This window comes from Chiloscyllium punctatum, chromosome 36 (genome assembly GCF_047496795.1).
Source record: "Chiloscyllium punctatum isolate Juve2018m chromosome 36, sChiPun1.3, whole genome shotgun sequence".
NCBI classification, from domain to species: domain Eukaryota; kingdom Metazoa; phylum Chordata; class Chondrichthyes; order Orectolobiformes; family Hemiscylliidae; genus Chiloscyllium; species Chiloscyllium punctatum.
In genome coordinates this window covers 26,690,834-26,710,357 of record NC_092774.1, presented here as the reverse complement: position 1 = coordinate 26,710,357, position 19,524 = coordinate 26,690,834, and the positions used below count along the sequence as shown (strand labels likewise).

Here is a 19,524-nt window from a genome sequence, read left to right as displayed (position 1 = left end):
ACTGACTTTACAGATTAAAGGGCAATGTGCCACTCTTTGGAAGTTTCGGTTTGAGATCTTGGAGAGTTGGGGGGGGGGTGGGTTCAGCCTTCGCTTTATAACAGTATTGATGACATTCTCTTGAATGCAATGGAGTCAATATTAATCCCAGCCTCATGGTGTGGTTGTGGGTGAATAACCTTAATTTGGCTCCTGACTCAGAAACCGCACAGACAATCAACTGCTGAAACAATGATTTGCACTTTATTGCACGTAACAACCACAAATAAAACCTCTCAAGTTCATTCAGCTTCACCCCCCCCCCCCAAACTTGGCTATCACCCAGTTGATGTCTAAATTTAACTGGGTTTCCACCGACAGTGCCCATCTCTGGAAGTGTCCAGGGGTTTGATGCAGCATTATTCTTCTAAGTACTGCTGCTGCTGCATCATTCTGGAGTTGAAGTTTGGTGGTAGTTCCTCAATTTCAAATCTGTGGTGTGACTTTTTTTTAAAGACTCTAACATCACCTCACATTGCTGGAGACCTCAGGTCTGTAGTTTACCTTCTTATCCTTGAGGGTTAGCTGTCTGTTTGAAACAGCCTGCCCTGCAATTAACTCCTCTATGTCAGGGCTTTCCTTCTACAGGCAGAATTAATTATCATTTTGTCACACCAGTATTAAATAACATTATCTTACCTGTCCCAAGAAACAACTTATTGTGTTGCCTCCTCCTTCCCAGGGATGGTTAACAAGCCATTTATACTATTGAATCTGCTCTGCCATTCAATCATGGCTGATATGTTTCTTAACCCCATTCTCCCTGTAACCTTTGAGCCCCTTGACACTCAAGAATGAGTGAATGGTGGAGCAGACTCAATGGCCTGAATGGCCTAATTTCACTTCCTGTGGTGTCACACTTTCGTTTCTTGCTCCAGAAAGTGTTATTGTTGACTCGTGAAGTTGGGGAAGTTCTGGAGTTTGCAGGTGCATACCACGCTCCTCTCTGCCTCCTCCTCAGCCTTCAAGAAAAGGGAAAACCTTTTAGAACAGAGATAAGAAGAACTTCAGACAGAGAGTGAAGTATCTATGGAATTCACTGCCCCAGAAGGCTCTGGAGGCCAGATAATTGAATATATTTAAGATGGGATAACAAGGTTCTTGAGTATCAAGAGGATCAAAGGTTATGGGGAGATTGGGGTTGAGAAACTTATCAGGCATGGTTGAGCAGGCTCAATGGGCTGAATGGCATAATTTCTGCTCCTATAGTCTTATGATATGCTGATGTGTGGAGGGGTGAGGATGGGGGAAAAGAGATAAAGAGCGGAACACAATTAAGGTGAAGCTGGATACAGATACATAGGAAATACACGAATTGTACGATAAATTTCAGACCACGTTAAAGCACTAGCATACAGAGGGATCTGACCATATAGATCTCCAAAAGTGGCAACACAGGCGGGTAACGTGATCAAGAAAGCACACAGCACGTTTGCTTTGAATGTAAGAGTTGGCGAGTTATGTTAGAGCTATTTATTCCGGTCACATTCAGAATATTGCGTGCAGTTCTGGTTGCCACACTACCGGAAGGATATGGATACTGGCTATGGAGAAGGTTCACTAGGGCATTGCATGGTCTGGAGGTCTCATTATGAGAAGAGATGGGATAAACCTGGAGTATTTTCACTGTAAAGATGGAGGCGGAGGGATGACCTCAACAAAATGATGAGATACACAGATTGGCTGGACGGGGGTGGCATGGTGGCTCAATCATTAGCAGTGATGCCTCACAGCACCAGGGAAACTGGTTCGATTTCAGTCTCAGGTGACTGTCTGTGTGGAGTTTGCACATTCTCCCTGTGTCGATATGGCTTTCCTCCAGTTTCCTCTCACAATCCAAATGTGCAGGTTAGGATGCAGTGGCTATGCTAAATTACCCACTGCCCAGAGATTGGCAGGTTAAGTTGGATTGTCCGTGCTTAAATTGCGCCACAGTGTTCAGGAATGTGAAAGTTAGGTACGTTATTCAGGGGTAATTGTCGACTATTAGGGATAGGGAAATGGGTCTGTGTGGATTATTCTTTGGATGTTTGGTGTTGGGCCAGATAGTCAGTAAGATACTCAGAGGCTTCCCCCCAGGGTGGAAAAGTCAACTACAAGAGGGCACAGGTTCAAGGTGAGAGGGGGACAGTCTGGGGGAGAATTGAAAGGGAAGATTTTTCACACAGTTGGATGGTGGATGCCTGGAATGCACTGCCAGTGGATGGAGTGGAAAGAGGCACTTTAGCAACACTTACGGTGTATCTGGATGGACACATGAATGGGAGGTGAATACAGGGACTGAAACCAGGCATCAGCAATAAATAGAAGGTCTAAGTTAGGATTAAGAATTGGCACAGGCTTGGGCGGGAGTGGGGTAGGGGGTAAAGTGAACTTTCAAAAAGCAGGGGATACCTGTTTGCTGATGAAGGGGTGGGTGGACGCTCAGGTGGAGCAGAAACACTGACAGAGGCCAATTGGATCGACTGTGCTGGAGACTCAATGGGACAGAGACAAATGTATCTATTTCAGATCTACCTGCACTTCAGCCGCTTCTGTGGACTGTTTCCGTAGGGAAGGTGCAATCCCAGGCTCAGAGAGCGTCAGCCCCCACTAGCAGTAAAGTGGATGAGAGCGCGGCCAGTCAGCATATAGGAACCCCTTACTCCTCCCACTTCACCCACTAAACAGGGTTCAAGATGTGACTCTCAGCAATGGTAACAGCAGAATCCAACCCGAATCCCTGTGCCATCTCACTTGTGAAGTTGCTGGTGTCTCCCCAAGTTGCATGACTGGGTGAAGCCCTTCCCACACACTGGACAGGTGAACGGCCGCTCCTTGGTGTGGATGCGCTGGTGTTTGTGCAGGGTGGAGGAATCGCACAAGTCGTTGCTCCACACGGGACAGGTGAACGGCTTCTCCCCAGTGTGGATCCGCTGGTGCGGCAGCAGGTGGTGTGACTGGTGAAGCCCTGCCCACACATGGGGCAGATGAACGGGTTCTTGCTGGTGTGGACACACTGGTGGGCCAGGAGGGAGTGTAACTGAGTGAAGCCTTTCCTGCACTGAGTGCAGGTGAACAGCCGCTGCCTTGTGTGCAAACGCCGATGAATCTCCAGTGCAGATGGCGAAGGGAAACCATTCCCACACTCTCCACATTTCCACGGTTTCTCCATGGTGCAGGTGCCCTCATCTGTCTCAGACCTTAATCAGTTGAAAACTCGCTCACGCTCACAGCCTGTGTGTGGTGTTACTGGTTTACCCTCTGATAATTGGAACACTCTCATTCAGACTGTAAAGCATGTTACAGTCACTACTCTGGTGTATGGGTATGTGAGACTCTGAGTTTCCTGTCACACTGACATTTAAAACCTAACAAAGCAGACAAACCTTCTCCCCTTTGTTTTCAAGGCCATGAATATCCACGTCCTTGTGAATCAAGTGACTGTCAGACTGTGATGTGAGGTTTGGTCTGAGATTTCTGCCGCCAAATTCTTCTCTTGTAATATTCCTGTGAAGTGATTGCAAAGGTCATCACAGTCAGTCCATAATAGAAAATCTGAACGTAACTCTAGTTACTGTGGAACATTCTTTCCTCTCAATCCCAAAGATCTTTGTGTGGATCTATATGTAACTGTAAACCAACACGGTTATGGGGCAGACTGCATACCTCCACGAAGAGTTCATATGGACTCAAGTTGCTATATGGACCTCTGTAGTGCGGTATTGACACTCTTAATGAAGATCTACAATATGCTGCAGTACGATATTACAAGTCCAGAAACAACTGCAAATCAGACAAGGTCTTTTAAGAAGTTGGACCATGAACTTCTGAAGCTGCTGCTGCTCTTCCTCTCTCTCTGGATGAAGATTGATCTTCACCCAGACTGCAACTTCCTTCCTCTGTCCAAATATTTGTGAACACAGCCCTTTTTTTGAATATGGCATGTTTCCTGATCATCACAATTAAAGGCGGTCTTCCCCCTGATATGCAAAGGGACGGTCAGTCAGGGGAGGGCAGGGTCCCATCTTGTGTTGTTGTGTGGAATCTGTGACAGCTGCAACAATTCATCCCAAATCCTGTACTCAGTGCTCTGACTGATGAAAGCAAGCATTTGGTATTTTATACTGAATGCCATGACTGATGAAGGCCAGTGTGCCAAAAAAATTCTACCTGTGACTCCATTTTCAGAGAACTGTGAACCTGTACTCCAAGATCCCTCTGTTCCACTACACTCCTTAAGGTCCTGCCATTCACCATGAAATTCTTACCTTGATTTGCCTATACAAAATGTAAGACCTCACACTTATCTATATTAAACTCCATTTGCCATTAACCTTAAACCTATGCCCTCTAATTTGGGACTCCCCCACCCCAAGAGAAAAGACCTTGCCTATTTACCCTACCCATGCCCCTCATGATTTTATAAATGTCTATAATGTCACTCCTCAGCCTCCAAAGCTCCAGGAAAAATAGCCCCAGTCTATTCAGCCTCTTCCTGTAGCTCAACCCTCCAACCCTGGCAGCATCCTTGTCAATGTTTTCTGAACTCTTTCAAGTTTCACAACACCCTTCCTGTAGCAGAAAGCACAGAATTGCATGCAGTATTGCAACAATGATGAAACCAATGTCCTCTCTGAAGAGGATTTTAAAACAATATTTATAACTACAAGCAAATCAAGATAGTTGGGCATGACTTTCCCATAGCAGTTTGTTTTGGCTGTCCTTCATTAACCTATGCTTTATAATATATATGAAAATATTTTGAGGGATGGGATTGTTGCTAGCACGTCCAACATTTGCTCACTATTCCTCGTGGCCTTTGGACCGAGCAATTGGCTGCATGCTAGAAGGCAATTGAGTGTCAACCACATTGTAGTAGGTCTGGAGTCACATGATGTGAGCGTGTGCACACGTGTGTAGGGTTGTGAATGGTGGATTTCTATCCCTAAAAGAACACTTTGACGACAATCAGTAATGACTGGACAAAAGCAACAGTTATGGCTGCATCTTTGAGGAGACGACAGTGTTACTGTTTTGAGTCCGGTGGCTCTTCAAAATTAGGCTGGATTCAAAACATTAACTGTTTTCTTTCCACAGGTGCTGCCAGACCTGCTGTGTTTCCCCAGCAATTGTGCCTTTTGTTGCTGATCTCCAACATCTGCAATTCATTGTCTTAGCCAATAATGGTTTCCTAGTTGCCAGGACTGAGACAAACTCTCACTTCCAGATCTTTTTATTCATTGAAAATAAAGTCCACTAGCATCCATGATGGGATTTTAATTTTTGTTCTCAGAAGACAGATCTCTGGGCTACTTAACCAGTATCACTAGATCACAATCTTCCCGTCACTGACAGTGACATTGACAATCTTGTCCTGAATATTTTTCTTTATTCATTCATGGAACGTGACACTTTGTCTCCCAAAAAAACCAAGTGCCAATTCAGAGGGCTGTTAAGAGTCAACCACATGACTTTGGATCAAGAGTGACACATTCACCAAACTGGGAAAGGACTGAAGATTTCCTTCCTTAAAAAAATGTTATTAGTGAACAAGATTGGTGATCTTATCAATTTTCTTAAGTACCAAAGCAGCGATAAGCTTTATATTCCAGATACATAAATTGATTTCAAATTGCATCGGGGCCATAGCAGCATCAATTTGAAACTCCAGATGTTAAATCCAGTAACAATACCCAAATGCCACCAACTCCCTATAATCTCTAGGCTTCCCAACACTGACTGGTCTCTAATTGCCAGTTGTATCCTTTTCCTCATTACTAATTACTATTTAATTCAGCCCATTGAGTTGACTCTGCCATTTATTCAGATCACGATTATTCTGGTAAATATTTACTCCACTTTCCTGCCATTGTCCCATAATCCTCAATTCACTTACTGATTAAAAAAAACCAACTATCTCAGCCTTGAATGCAAATAACAACCCAGGCTCAACAGCCCTCTGTAGTATCAAGTTCCACAGATTTACTGCCCTCAGGAGAAATTCCTATCTGTCCTAAACATGCAATCTCTTATTTGGAGGTTACTTCCTCTGGTCCCAACTCACCCACTTTTCCACATCTAGCCTGTCAAGTCTCCTCAGAATCTTGTACGTGACAATAAGGTTACCTCTAATTCTTCAAACTTCTAATAAGCACAGGCCCAACCTATTCAGTTCTCCTCATAAGACATTCTTTCCATCCCTGATATCATCATGGTCAACTTTCTCTGGACTGCCTCCAATGCCAATTCTATCTTTCCTCAGGTAAAGGGCCCTAAACTGTTCACAGTATTCAGTTGCGGCCTGACTAATGCCTTACATAGGTTCACTATAACCTTCCTACATTTATACTCTATTGAAAAGGCCAACCTCCCATTTGTCTCCCTATTACTCACTGAAATTGGATGAAGAGATTCGTGGACGTGATTCCAAATCCCTCTCTTCTAAACTTTTCTCCATTTAATATTCAGTTCTTCACCTCCTGACAAACTGCATTACCTCATTTTCCCATCTGCCAAGCTTTCACTCATTTGCTGAACCTGTCTATATCCCTCTCCAGATATCTAATGTCATCCTCACCACCTGCTTTCACATCAACTGTCTCTTCTGCAAACTTAGCAATAGTACATTCACTTTACTTATCCAAGTAATTCATATATATATTGTAAATAATGTTGGCCCCAGTGCTGATCCCTGTGGTACACCACTAGTTACAAGTAGCCATCCTGAACATGCCCCAGTGGTAGTTAGCCAATCCTCTACCCATGTTAACATACAGCCTCCAACACCGTGGGCTCTTTGATTATTTCATGAGATGTGAATATCATTGACTGTGCCAACAACTCTTCCCAAATTGTCCTTGAAAAGGTGGTGCTGAGCTGCCTCTTAAATTGCTTCACAAATATGATGTGGATTGCAACAATGTTCAGGAGTGAGTTCCACCATTTTGGTCAATAACAAAGAAACAATGCGATATATATGTTGCAGTCGGAATCCTGTGTTCACACTTGTCTGTTCTTGGTGGTTGAGGTCAGGGCTTGGAAGGTGGTTTTGAAGAACCACCACTCATGCAATCAAGTCAGACTGATAGATTGTGGCCCCAGACTCTGCCATTTGATTTTCCTCATCAATCTACATTCTTTCCAGCCATGTTTCAGTCTCAAACTGCCACGCAATGCCTTCTGTTATGGCTTAAAGGTAAGAATACACAAGATAATCAATCGTATTTAGGGTTGTATAAATCTTAGCCTGCCAGAATTATTTTCTTAGACTTTAATTAGACTTTAATTGGCTGCATGAAATGGTTTGTTGGTCAGACTTGAATCATCATGCTCAAAGGAGACAATGCCAATAATATCATTAAACTCCTCTTTTTGTTAAAAAAGCACAAGCTCTTGATTTATTTTTACAACTTACTGGTATTCACACCTGCACATTCAATGTCAAACTCAGATATAATAAATGAAATTACACCATTAATTTTGTTTTACAACAATCCAACAGATTAATTAATAACACACAGTGAATACCAAGGCTGATTAATGTGAAATTAAATTTGACCAAATAAAATGTAAAATCAAGATGTGAGATAACAAATGGGGGAAGGGCAGAAGGTAAGAAATGCAGCATCACAGAAGGTGCTCCTCCAGGGAGTGTATTTTACCAACTACAACTGCTCAATATAAACAAACACTCTGACATGATCCTCCGGTTTTAATGTAAACCATAGCCCCATACAGTAGGTACCATTTAAATAAGTTAATAGATACAAGCCTTGAGCAAATCCAGCCTCCAGCCGGACCCCCCGCTTCTTGGAGCTCGGACCTTCCTTCAGCTCCGGGGGGTTGTTGAGCTCCTGGGCTCCGGCCGCCGCCGAAGAAGCCGCGGGCGCCGGCTCTCTCTCCTCCACCGCCGACATTTTTAATTTGTTTTCTCGTTCACCCGGTAACGGTCACCTCCCCCTTCCCGGGCCCCGGAAATTATACAAAAATAAACAATAAACCCCACTGGGGACTGTCTCCTTTTCTTCACAACTTTTGTTTGAAAAGTTCCGGCTTTAATTTGAAATGTATTTTAAAGGTATTTTCTGAGGTAAACGATGCCTGTCTGACCCCCTCCCTCCGTCAGAAACCGCCCGCTGAGTCGATGAGAAAACCGCAGCCTCGCGCCGCCATCTTTGTTTTGCTTCTTCTTTCCGTCTCCTCCTTCAGTGACGTGCGTCATCCGCGCTCCCTCCAATCAGAGCGCACCTTACTCCACCTGACCAATGGCGGCCGGCTTTGCAGTCAAAAAGGAAGCCACAACCTGGAATGTCGCTCTCCGATTCGTCCGCACCGACCGCAGCCTTTGGGACTGGTGGAGAGGTTCACAGGCCCTTCACTGTCCCCGCCCCTTTACTACAATGGACTCGAGGGGTTCAGGAGGAAGGTGTTCTCACTCATTCATTCAACAGGAGATGGGCTCAATTTACTGTAATGGGCTGTGGGGTTACAGTGGTCATGTCTCATGTTGAGGAGGAAGGTGTTTCCTCTCATTCAACAGAAGAGGACCTATTTACTACAGAGGTTTGTTTTGTGATGCAGCTGTAGTCTCCCATAGAGCCCTGAGGCTCAGGTTTAAATCCCACTGCTCCAGTATGTGTAATAACATACTCAATTTTTTTCAGTCATAAGTCACACAACTATAGTCCAACACGTCTATTTGAAATCACATGCGCTTGGAGCGTAGCCTCTTCATCAGGTGAAGACATGGAAAACAAAACGGGCAGGAAAGAGAATTCAGATAAATGATCAGCCATGGATGGTGATGAAAGACAGAGCATCTCAACAGTCAATTACCTATTCCCATTCCTATTTCTGATCTTCTTAATACATGACAGGTTGTATATTTTCCAAACATTAATTTTATTTCCATGGTTTAAAAATGAATATTTAAGAATGGTTAGTTTATTTTTTCTCACTTGAGCACATTATGACCCACAACTATTTCGATCCCACTGTTAATATCATTGCCCCTCTCATGAGATATCAGAGGAACAATTGATAAACAAAATTTGACACTGAGTCACTCGAGTAGACACTTGAACAGAGAAAGCGCCCGACAGATTTTGGGAATCTTAAGGTTATTGAAGTGAAATGTTAAGAAGAGCAGGTGAACACCCCCAATAAGGGAACTCACCTGACTGACCTAATTATAATCACCACAGTATCCAGTGCTCCTCTTCACCGAACACTGATTACTTTCCTTTTCAGTTTAATGATCCAACTATCTTTTGAATGCCATAATTGAATCTGACTCCAACATTCTCTCTCGCAGACCATTCCAAAGGTCGAAGATTTTCAATCATTAATGAAATATGTTCTGGATGTCTCCCAAAACACCAATTCATATGGATCTTGCTTCAAATCATTTGCAGTAAGTTCTTCACATGGACAAATTTGCAGCTTAGAGCATTTGTTTAAATTTTATATCATATTGGGGTGGCACAGTGCTTGGCATTGCTACCTCACAGCACTAGGGACGCAGGTTCAATTCCAGCCTCAGGTGAGTGTCTGTATGGAGTTTGCATGTTCTCCCTGTCTGCATGGGTTTCCTTCCACAGTCCAAAGATGTGCAGGTTAGGTGGATTGACCATGCGAAATTGCTCTGTGATGTGTCGGTTCTGTGGATTAGTCATACTAAATGCAGGAGAATGGGATGATCCTGGGGTGGGATGATCTTTGGTGTGTCAGTGCAGGCTCAATGGGACAAATGGCCTCTTTCTGTACTGTCGGGATTTTATGTATCTCTGTCTGATTTCTTGCACATGCTACTTTCTGAAAGGGATATTTTACTGTCATGTTCAGTACTGCAGTCTCTATATTTTCATACATACCTCTAAATTAGGTTTGAATGAAATCCCCCCATTTCACTATTTTAGCTGCTAGTCCGCCCCCCACCCCTTCCATTACTTATTCATTTTTCCATTACCTGTGTTATGATCCCCTCTTTATATATATTATTGTAGACAGGCTAAATCTAGTTACCATGTCTCTAAAATATGAGATGAAATATAATCGCATACTTTGAGTCCATTACTACAGCTTGTTAAGGTCTCTTGACAAAGAGAACCCTTAATCCTGCATCCTTCAGTAGGATTATATGAGGATATCTGGTCAGCATGGATGAGTTGGATTAAATGGTTTGTTTCCATCCTGTGCCTCTCTATGACGATGACTATCGAATAAGGGCCAGGAGCAGGCAGGTGGGACTAGTTTAGTTGGGGATCATGTACTGAACGGTCTGTTTCCAGGCTGTATGACTGCACAGCCTTAAATGAATGGGGATCAATCCCAAAGAGATATTAAAGGTCTCGAGCACCACCTTAGGCACGTGTGGACACCTTCCAGATAACTGAGAGCAGTGGGGCACTGTGAAGTTCAGTACATCAGTTAGCCAGCAAGTTCTCTTCGGGAGACTTGTCTCGAGAAAGGAAGCGGTTTCCTGTCCCATCAACTGGATTGTGGATCAGTTTGGAGCAGGTCCTATATCTCTGACAACACAGGGGGACAGAGTCGGGAGTGTGGTGCTGGAAAAGCACAGCAGGTCAGGCAGCATCCAAGGAGCAGGAGAATTGACGTTTAGGGCATAAACCCTTCATCAGCAATGAGGCTTGTGGGCCGGGAGCGCTGAGAGATAAATGGAAGGGGTGGGGGGTGGTGTTGGGGAGAAGGTAGCTGAGAATGCGATAAGCAGATGAAGATGATTGGTCGGAGAGGAGTGTGGGGCGGATAGATGGGAAAGGTGATGGACAGGTCAAGAGGCCGAGTGGAGGCTTGGGGCTGTGAGAAGGTGGGAGGGGGGAAGAGGAGGAGGAGGAGGATACATGAGGAAACTTTTGAATTCCACATTGATCCCATGTGGTTACAGGGTCCCCGAGGTGGAATAAGAGGTGTTCTTCCTCCAGGCGTCAGGTGGTAAGGGTTTGGCGATGGAGACAGCCCAGGACCTCAATGATCTTGATGGAATGGGAGGGGGAGTTGAAGTGTTCAGCCACAGGGCGGTGGGGTTTATGGGTGTCCCAGAGTGGTTCTCTGAAACAATCCACAAGTTGGCGTCCTGTCTCTCCGACGTAGCGAAGACTACATTGGATGGAATGGATACAGTGGATGACACTGGTTGAGGTCGAGGTAAATTTCTGTCAGATGTGGAAGGATCCTTTGGGGCCTTGGATGGAGGTGAGAGGAGTGGTATGGACACATGTTTTACACTTCCTGTGGTGGCGGGGAAGGGGCCGGGAGTGGGGTGTGGGCTGGTTGTGGGCGCATGGACCTGACGAGGGAGTCGCAGAGGAAATGGCCTCTCTGGAATGCTGGTAGGGGTGGGGAGAGAAAAATATACCTGGTGGTGGGGTCCGTTTGTAGGGAGCAGAGGCTGATGTGATGTATCCGGAGGTTGTGGGGTGGAAGGTGAGGACGGTTGGGGGGGTGGGTTCTGTCCTTGTTCCATTGGGGGGGGTGGGGTTCAAGGGCGGTGTTGCAGGATGTGGAGGAGATGTGCTGGAGGGCATTGTCAACCACGTGGGAAGAGAAATTGCGAACTTGGAAGGAGGAGGAGGCCCTCTGGGATTTTCTACGGTGGAATTGGTCATCCTGGGAACTGATGCAGCTGAGGAATTGGTAATAAGCGATTGCCTTTTTACAGGAGGTGGGGTGGGAGGAGGCGGAATCTAGCCAGCTGTGGGAGTCGGTGGGCTTGTAGTAGATGTCCACAGTTAGTCAGTAGCCAAAGATAAAGAGGTCCTGGAAAGGGAGATGGTCCAGGTGAATTTGAGGTCAGGGTGAAAGGTGTTGATAAAGATGACGAACTGTTCAAACTCCTTGTGAGAGCATGAAGTGGCACCAATATGGTCATCGATGTACCGGAGGAACAGGTGTAGCTGAGGAAAATGGACTATTCCACGTACCCGACAAAGAGGCAGGCATAGCTGGGTCCCATGCGGGTGCCCATGGCTACCCCTTTAGTTTGGGACATTGGTTTGGATGCCATCTGAGGTTTGTGCGGATCACTTCAGTGGGAACATGCAGTCACGGGCTCAGTGAGCAGTACTGCAAGCAAAGCTCACAGAATCCTACAGGGAAACAGGCCCTTCAACCCAACAAGTCCACACCGACCCTCTGAAGAGTAACCCACCCAGACCCATTCCCCTACCCCATTAGTCTACATTACCCCCTAAACAATACACTGCACCTCCACATCCCTGAATACTCTGGGACAATTTAGCTTGGCTAATTCACTTGCTCATGTTTGGATTGTGGGAGCACCCAGAGGAAACCCTTGCAGACATGGGGGGAGAATGTACAAACTCCACAAAGACAGTCACCCTGAGGGTGGAATCGAACCCCGGTCCCTGGCGATGTGACACAGTGGCACTAATCACTGAGCTACTGTGCCGCCCGTGAGCCAACCTGGGGTTGGTGGAAGATGGGAGGGGTGTGGGGGTGCTGTCTAGCAGAAAACAAAGACTGACACTCCCCCTGCACCCACTGTCAGAACAGGCAGGAGGTTCAGTCCTGGGGGTGACCCTCATCAGCGTCGCCGGCGGAATCTGCTGGTGCCCCCTCTGGTGTCTCTGCAAGTTACTGGACGACGTGAACCTCCGACTGCACTTGGGGCAGGCAAACGGCCTCTCCCCGGAGTGGACCCGGTGGTGGTCCAGCAGGTCAGAGGAGCGTTTAAAGCCCTTCCCACACTCCGGGCAGGCGAATGGCCTCTCCCCGGTGTGGACGTACTGGTGCCTCAGCAGGGCAGGGGAATTACCGAAGGCCTTCCCACACTCAGAACAGCTGAAGGGCCTCTCCCCAGTGTGAACCCACCGGTGGGTCAACAGGTTGGCGGATTTGCTGAAGGCCTTCCCGCACTCAGGGCAGGGGAAGGATCTCACCCCAGTGTGGACCTGCTGGTGGGCCACAAGGGTAGAGGCCTGGGCAAAGCTCTTCTCACACTCGGGGCAGGAGAATGGTCTCTCCGCTATGTGGACCCACAAGTGGGCCATCAGGTTGGAGGAGCTGGTAAAACCCTTCCCACACTCGGGGCAGGGGAATGGCCTCTCCCCGGTGTGACTGCGTCGATGAGTCTCCAGGGCAGATGGGAAACTGAAGCATTTCCCACAGTCGCCACACTTCCACGGTTTCTCCATGGGGCAAGATTCCTCGGGTTTCTCCATGGCTGAAGCTTCAGCCGCACACAATCGTGTGTACAGCCCCTCCCCGGTGTGAATTCCTCTTTCCAGGCCTTAAACTGTTTCTGGCTCCACACTCAGTGCACTGCAACAGTAGGGTCTCTCATCCAGTCCCACTGATGCTGAAAACGTTATGAAACAGGAACCAAAAAGCATTGCTCCATCTCACAGAATCATAGTTGAAAATCTTTGCTGTCCCAATGGATTGAGTGACTGTCAGACATTGATGTGAAAATTATGACTGCAGATGCTGGAGTTCAGAGTCGAAAAGTGTAGTGTTGGAAAAACACAGCAGGTCAGGCAGCATCTGAGGAGCAGGAGAGTCAAGCATAAGCTGTTGATTTTGAAACTTCGATCTTCAGATAGTCTGTAAAAAGAGATTATAAAAGTCAGCATTGTCAATCCAGGGGAGGTGGGGTCGGAATGACACAACAAGGTATTGACACCGACACCAGAAAGAAACTGAACATAGAGACGTGGCAAACGTTAGTGGCAAGCCAGAGTCAGAGAGAGACACAGCACAGAAACATACCCTTTGGTCCAACTCATCCATGTCAACCAGATATCCAAAATTAAACTAGCTCCATTTGCCAACATTTGGCCAATAACCCTCTAAACCCCTCCTATTCATATACCTATCCAGGTGCCTTTTAAATGTCATAATTGTACCAGCACCCACCACTTCCTCAGCAGCTTTGTACACACACCACCTTCTGCATGAAAACTTGCCCCTTAGGTCCGTTTCTAACAAATTGCTCTCCATCTAAACCTGTAGCACTATGGCAATCCCAGTCTATGTTTGAAAAGTTAAAATCCTAACAATAACCATCCTATTACTCTTAGAGGTAATTCAAATCTCCATACAAATTTGTTTCTCAATTTCCCACTGACCATGACGGTGTCTACAACACAATCCCAATAAGGTGATCATCCCTTTCTTATTTCTCAGTTCCAACCAAATAATCTTCCTGGATGTATTCCTAGGAATATCCTCCTTAAGTCCAACAGGAATACTATCCCTTATCAAAAACACCACTCCCTCTCATCTCTTGCCTCCCTTTCTATCCTTCCTGTAGCATTTGTATCCTGAAACATTAAGCTGCCAGTCCTGCCCATCCCTGAGCCACGTTTCTGTAATTGCTATGATATCATATCCCATCTTCCTAATTTTGCCCTGAGTTCAACTGCCTTCCCTGTTAGGCCTCTTGCAATGAAGTCAATGCAGTTTAATTTGTTAGTCCTACCTTGCTCTCTGCTTTGTCTCTTCCTGACCTGACTGTTTGACTCACTCCCTTTCCCAACTGTACCAGTCTCAGATTGATCTCTTTCCTCACTATTTCCCTGGGTACCTCCCCACGCACCCACCTTGCTCGTTTAATTCCTCCCGAGCAGCTCTTGCAAATTTCCCAGCCAGTATATTAGCTCTCTTCCAATATTCAGGTGCAATCTATCCTTCTTAAACAGGTCACATCTAATCCAGAAGAGATTCCAATGATCCAAAAATGTGAACCCTTCTCCCATGCACCAGCTCCTCAGCCATGCATTCATCTGTTCTATCCTCTCTATTCCAACCCTCACTAGCTCATAGCACTGGCAGTAATCCAGATTTTTCTTGACTCTAGGACCTCTTTTTTTAACATTTGTGCCTGACTTTCTACACTTTCCCTTCAGAATCGCATCCTTTTCCCTTCCTATGTCATTGGTTCCAATGTGTACAATGACCTCCAACCGGTCCCTCTCTCTTTTGAGAACATTCTGCACCCTCTCGGAGACATCCTTGATCCTGGCACCAGGGAGGCGACACACCATTCTGATTTTTCGCTGCTAACCACAGAAGCGTCAGTTTGTACCTCTGACTAGAGAGCGCCTTATCACAATTGATCACTTGGAACCCAACGTACCCCTCATTGCATGAGAGCATGTCTCGAGACCAGAAACTTGGCTGTTCGTGCTACATTCCCTGAGAGACCATCACCCCCTACATTTTCCAAAACAGCAGACCTGTTTGAAATGGGGACAGCCACAGAAGACTCCTGCACTACCTGCCTACCCCTCCTACCTTTCCTGGAGTTAACCCATCTCCCTGACTGTAGCTGCGGCTTTTCTCCCTTCCTATCATTGCCAAACCATCATAGCTCCAGGTCTTGTAAATTCCTCATTACCTCGAACTGTCGCTGCAACTTATCCACACAATCCAATAGGATTTGCAAGCAAACACACTTACTGCAGACATAATCACCAGTAACATGGATACTCTCCCTAATCTCCCACATCTGACAGGAAGAGCATATCACTCTCATAAAGGCCACCTTTGCTCCTTCACAATCTACAGACCCAGAAAATAGCACCGTCTTTTTGCTCTAAAAATGTGCTCTGGGCTAACACAGTACTTGTGGTTTATATTTTTAAAATTTAATCAAGAGACGGATGTCAGTAAAACATAATCAAGAAAGAATCCACTCCATTCACGACTGCAGACTTACAGCTGGGTTACACGTTAAAGACTATACACTTCTCTGTTCCTGTTCTGTGAGCTCCCCCACACAGGTTCCTCCATGGTCAGCTGTACATTTTGCTGTTCATTAACCTTTCCCAGATGCACTGCAATGTCCAGTAACTGTGCTGATTCCCTGCAATGTAAATTTCTTTTTCTCTCTCACTCATTTTGGACTCCTATCCCTGCCCCTTATAAACCTCTATAAGGTCATCTCTCACCCTCCTATGCTCCAGGGAAAACAGCCGCAGTCTTTTCAGCCTCTCCCTATAACTCAAACCCTCCAACTCTGGCAACAGCCTTGTAAATCATTTCCAAACTCTTTTAAAGTTTCACAACATCTTTCTAACATAAGAGACCAGAACTGAATGCAGTATTCCAAAAGTGCGCTAACTAATGTCATGTACAGCCATAACATGACTCCCAACTGCCGTACTCAATGCTCTGCTCAATAAATGCAAGCGCCACCAAACGCTTTCTTCACTACCGTGCCAACCTGTGACTCCAAGTTCACAGAACTACAAATCTGCACTCCATGGTCTCTTGATGCAGGAACACTCTCCACGGCCTTACCATTAAGTGTATAAATCCTGCCTTGATGTGCCTTTCCAAAATGCAACACCTCACATTTATCTAAATGAAACTTTATCTGCCACTCCTCGGCCCATCAGCCCATCCATTCAATTCTAATTTAGATTGAACTTTCTTTTCCTCTCTTATTTCCTAAACGCTGAAAATCTCCATCCCACACATTCTCCCTCCATTCTCACTTTGCTGAACCTAATCCATGCTGTACCTCATCCTGAAGGGTCTGGTTTACGCTGATTTACAGCCCACGCTAGGGGGATCTAATTGAAACATACAGAATACAGATTGGCCTGGACAGGGTGGATGTTGGGGAGATGTCTCCATTGGTAGGAGAGACTAGGTCCCAAGGGCACAGCCTTAGAGTAAAGGGAAGACCTTTTAGAACGCAGATAAAGGGGAAACCTTTGTAGCCAGAGAGTGTGAAACCTATGGAATTCATTGCCACAGAGACTGTGTTGGGCAAGTCACTGAGTATATTCAAGACCGAGATAAATAGGTTCTTGTGTCTCAAGGATATTGAGGGTTGCGGGGAGAAAGCAAGAGAATGCGGTTGAGAAACTTGTCAGCCATGATTGAATGGTGGACCTGATTGGCTGAATGGCCTAATTTCTGCTCCTAGGTCTTATGGTCTCTTGTTGTCCTGGACATAGTGAGAGAGAACTGGGAGCAGGAGTAGGCCATTTGGTCTTTCAAGCCTGCACCAACATTGAACAGATCTGCACCAACATTGAACTGGATATGAATATACCTACATCTTGGTGGATAGGCTGGGACCTTTTTCACTGGAGCATAGGAGGTTGAGAGGTGATCTTATCAAGCTTTATAAAGTCATGAGGGGTATAGATGAGGTGAATGATGGGTCTCCTTTCCTTAGAGTGGGGGCTTCAAGGTTTGAAGGTGAGTGGAGAAAGATTTTAAAAAGACAGGAGGGACACTTTTGTTTTCCCATAGAGAATGGTCCGTATGTGGAATGAATATCCAGAGGAAGCGGGGATGCAGGTAGTTACAACGTTTAAAAGACATTTGGATAAGGACATGAATGGGAAAGGTTTGGAGGTGTTATGGACTAGGCCAGACCACTCAAAACATTCTTAAGCAGGCAGCACAGACCATAACTTTGCTATTTGTTTCACTAAGTGCACAGTGAAAATTACCCAAAGTTAGCTAGGTTGACTACCAGGATTTAAAACAGATAAATGTATTCACAAGAATGAAGAATGAAACACAAAGAACAGAATATAGAATACTCACAGAACTCATTCTATCTAAACTAGACTTAATTGTGATGTTCCTTTCTCGACACAGTCCACTGCTGAACTCACTCAAACAAGGCCTCAGCTTTCACAACAGATCACTTGTCTTTCATTATGCAGGTCACTTCGAAAACATAAAAGTTTGGGCCTGAGGTCTCATCTGTTGACGTGTAAACAAAAAAGGCGACCAATACCCTTTTCATTTCTGTACTCAACCATCCATTTGGGAGTCCGGGGCCATTTTACCACCACTCTGGAAAAAAAACAAGGACACAGTATCCTTGAGAAGAAGGACCAGCTTTTAGAAAAAGGACCAGCTTTGTGACAGAGGGATATGGGCCAAACACTGGCAGATGGGATTAGTTTAGTTTGCGAACATAGCATGGACTAGTTGGACTGAAGGGTCTATTTCTGTGCTGTATGATTCTGTAATGGTCTCAAAACTATTTTCTTGCCTTCCCCTATAAACATCCACTTCTTTGTTGTTCAAAAGTCAGATGACCTCCGCCTTGAATATATTCAATGACCACTCCCCCCACCAATTGCAGGAAGTCAACGCCATTTTTGAACTCAATTCCTCTTGCCTTGCTGACTGCTTGCTGCACCTGTCTGACAACTGGTGCAGAAGGACGCTGAGGTCCCTTTGTACATCCACACATCATTCCTGATGAAGGGCTCGTGCCCAAAACATCGACTCTCTGCTCCTTGGATGCTGCCTGACCTGCTGTGTTTTTCAAGCACCACACTTGATTCTGATTTCCAGCATCTGCAGTCCTCACTTTCTCCACATACTAATATATTATCATTTAAACCATGCACCTCCTTTCTGCCTTTTTTTAAAGCACTAGGCTTTAACTTTACATTGTGGTACTGCATTTGCTGTGCGTTTGCCAAGTGAGACACAGACGTGGACCAACTTTTCCAAAGTCTGTCCCCTCCCTCGATTTACTCCCTTTCCCTTCAGTTCGTGCAAGTCAGTAACTGAATCCCAGAACGAAAAAGAAATGAAAAAGTGGGTGAGAAAAGAAAAAGAGTGCCGTACCCACAGATGTTGGACAGAGTTGCAGTCTGGGGTGAAGCTCAATCTTCATTCAAAGAGAGAGAGGAACAACCGCATCTTGAGAAACTCACGGCCCAACTTCCGCACTCAGACAAAGAGGCGGTTCTGAATGGCAGGAGGACCAGGCTCCTTCCGGTCCTCCGGGTCTCACCATTGGTCCTTCAGAACGAAGGAGGTAAAAACAATGACTGCAGATGCTGGAAACCAGATTCTGGATTAGTGGTGCTTCAAGAGCACAGCAGTTCCGGCAGCATCCAACGAGCAGCGAAATCGACGTTTCGGGCAAAAGCCCTTCAAGCGCTGTTTCCGCGGACAGCGACGAGCATGCTCAGTGCTTTTGCTGACACCGCAGTACATGCGCAGTTGTCGCTGACACCGAGAAGCATGCGCAGTTGTTGCTGACACCAAGAAGCATGCGCAGTTGTCGCGGACACCGAGAAGCATGCGCAGTTGTTGCTGACACCAAGAAGCATGCGCAGTTGTCGCGGACACCGAGAAGCATGCGCAGTATGCTCTGTGGAGGTGCTGGCGGAACTGACTGATTTTAAGCGTCCAAATGTCAATAGGAGAAAAAAAGCTGCAGCCACAATTTTATTTTTCCCTGTGGCTCGACATTTTATTCCTTTTGAATTTCGTCCGGCTTTGTATGTCTTTTCCCCAGGGTAGAGGAAGTCCAAAACTAGACGGCACACGTTAAGGGTGAGAGGGGAAAGATTTAAAACGGTCCTAAGGGGTAACTTTCATGTAGAGTGTGGTGTGTGTATGGAATGAGCTGCCCAGAGGAAGTGGTGGAGGCTGCTACAATTACAACATTTGAAAGGCATCAGGGTCAGGATGGGTATCTGAAAAGGAAGGTGTGAGAGAGATATGGGCGAAATGCTGTCAAATGGG

General features: G+C 45.8%; 1 protein-coding gene across 4 annotated transcripts; it reads right to left on the bottom strand.

Moving 5' to 3' along the window:
* Nucleotides 1-224: 224 nt before the first annotated feature.
* Nucleotides 225-18,976, bottom strand: LOC140460289 (uncharacterized). Of its 4 annotated transcripts, none has more exons than XR_011953961.1 (4): nucleotides 18,616-18,976; nucleotides 9,197-13,605; nucleotides 3,408-8,749; nucleotides 225-1,020 (listed from the first exon to the last, which is right to left on the bottom strand). XR_011953961.1 is itself a non-coding variant. In XM_072554731.1 (2 exons), exon 2 carries the CDS (start codon nucleotides 13,221-13,223, stop codon nucleotides 12,291-12,293), a length of 933 nt encoding a protein of 310 aa, XP_072410832.1. In that variant the 5' UTR covers nucleotides 13,224-13,605; nucleotides 18,616-18,976; the 3' UTR covers nucleotides 8,780-12,290. The 4 variants fall into 4 exon arrangements, 1 of the variants encoding a protein (XP_072410832.1); XR_011953960.1 differs by having other exon boundaries at nucleotides 225-1,001; XR_011953959.1 differs by having other exon boundaries at nucleotides 225-8,749.
* Between the last annotated feature and the right edge of the window lie 548 nt (nucleotides 18,977-19,524).

What these genes read in the sequence shown, in the direction of transcription:
- LOC140460289 (XM_072554731.1), bottom strand. Translation starts at nt 13,223, where the DNA reads ATGGAGAAACCCGAGGAATCTTGCCCCATGGAGAAACCGTGGAAGTGT.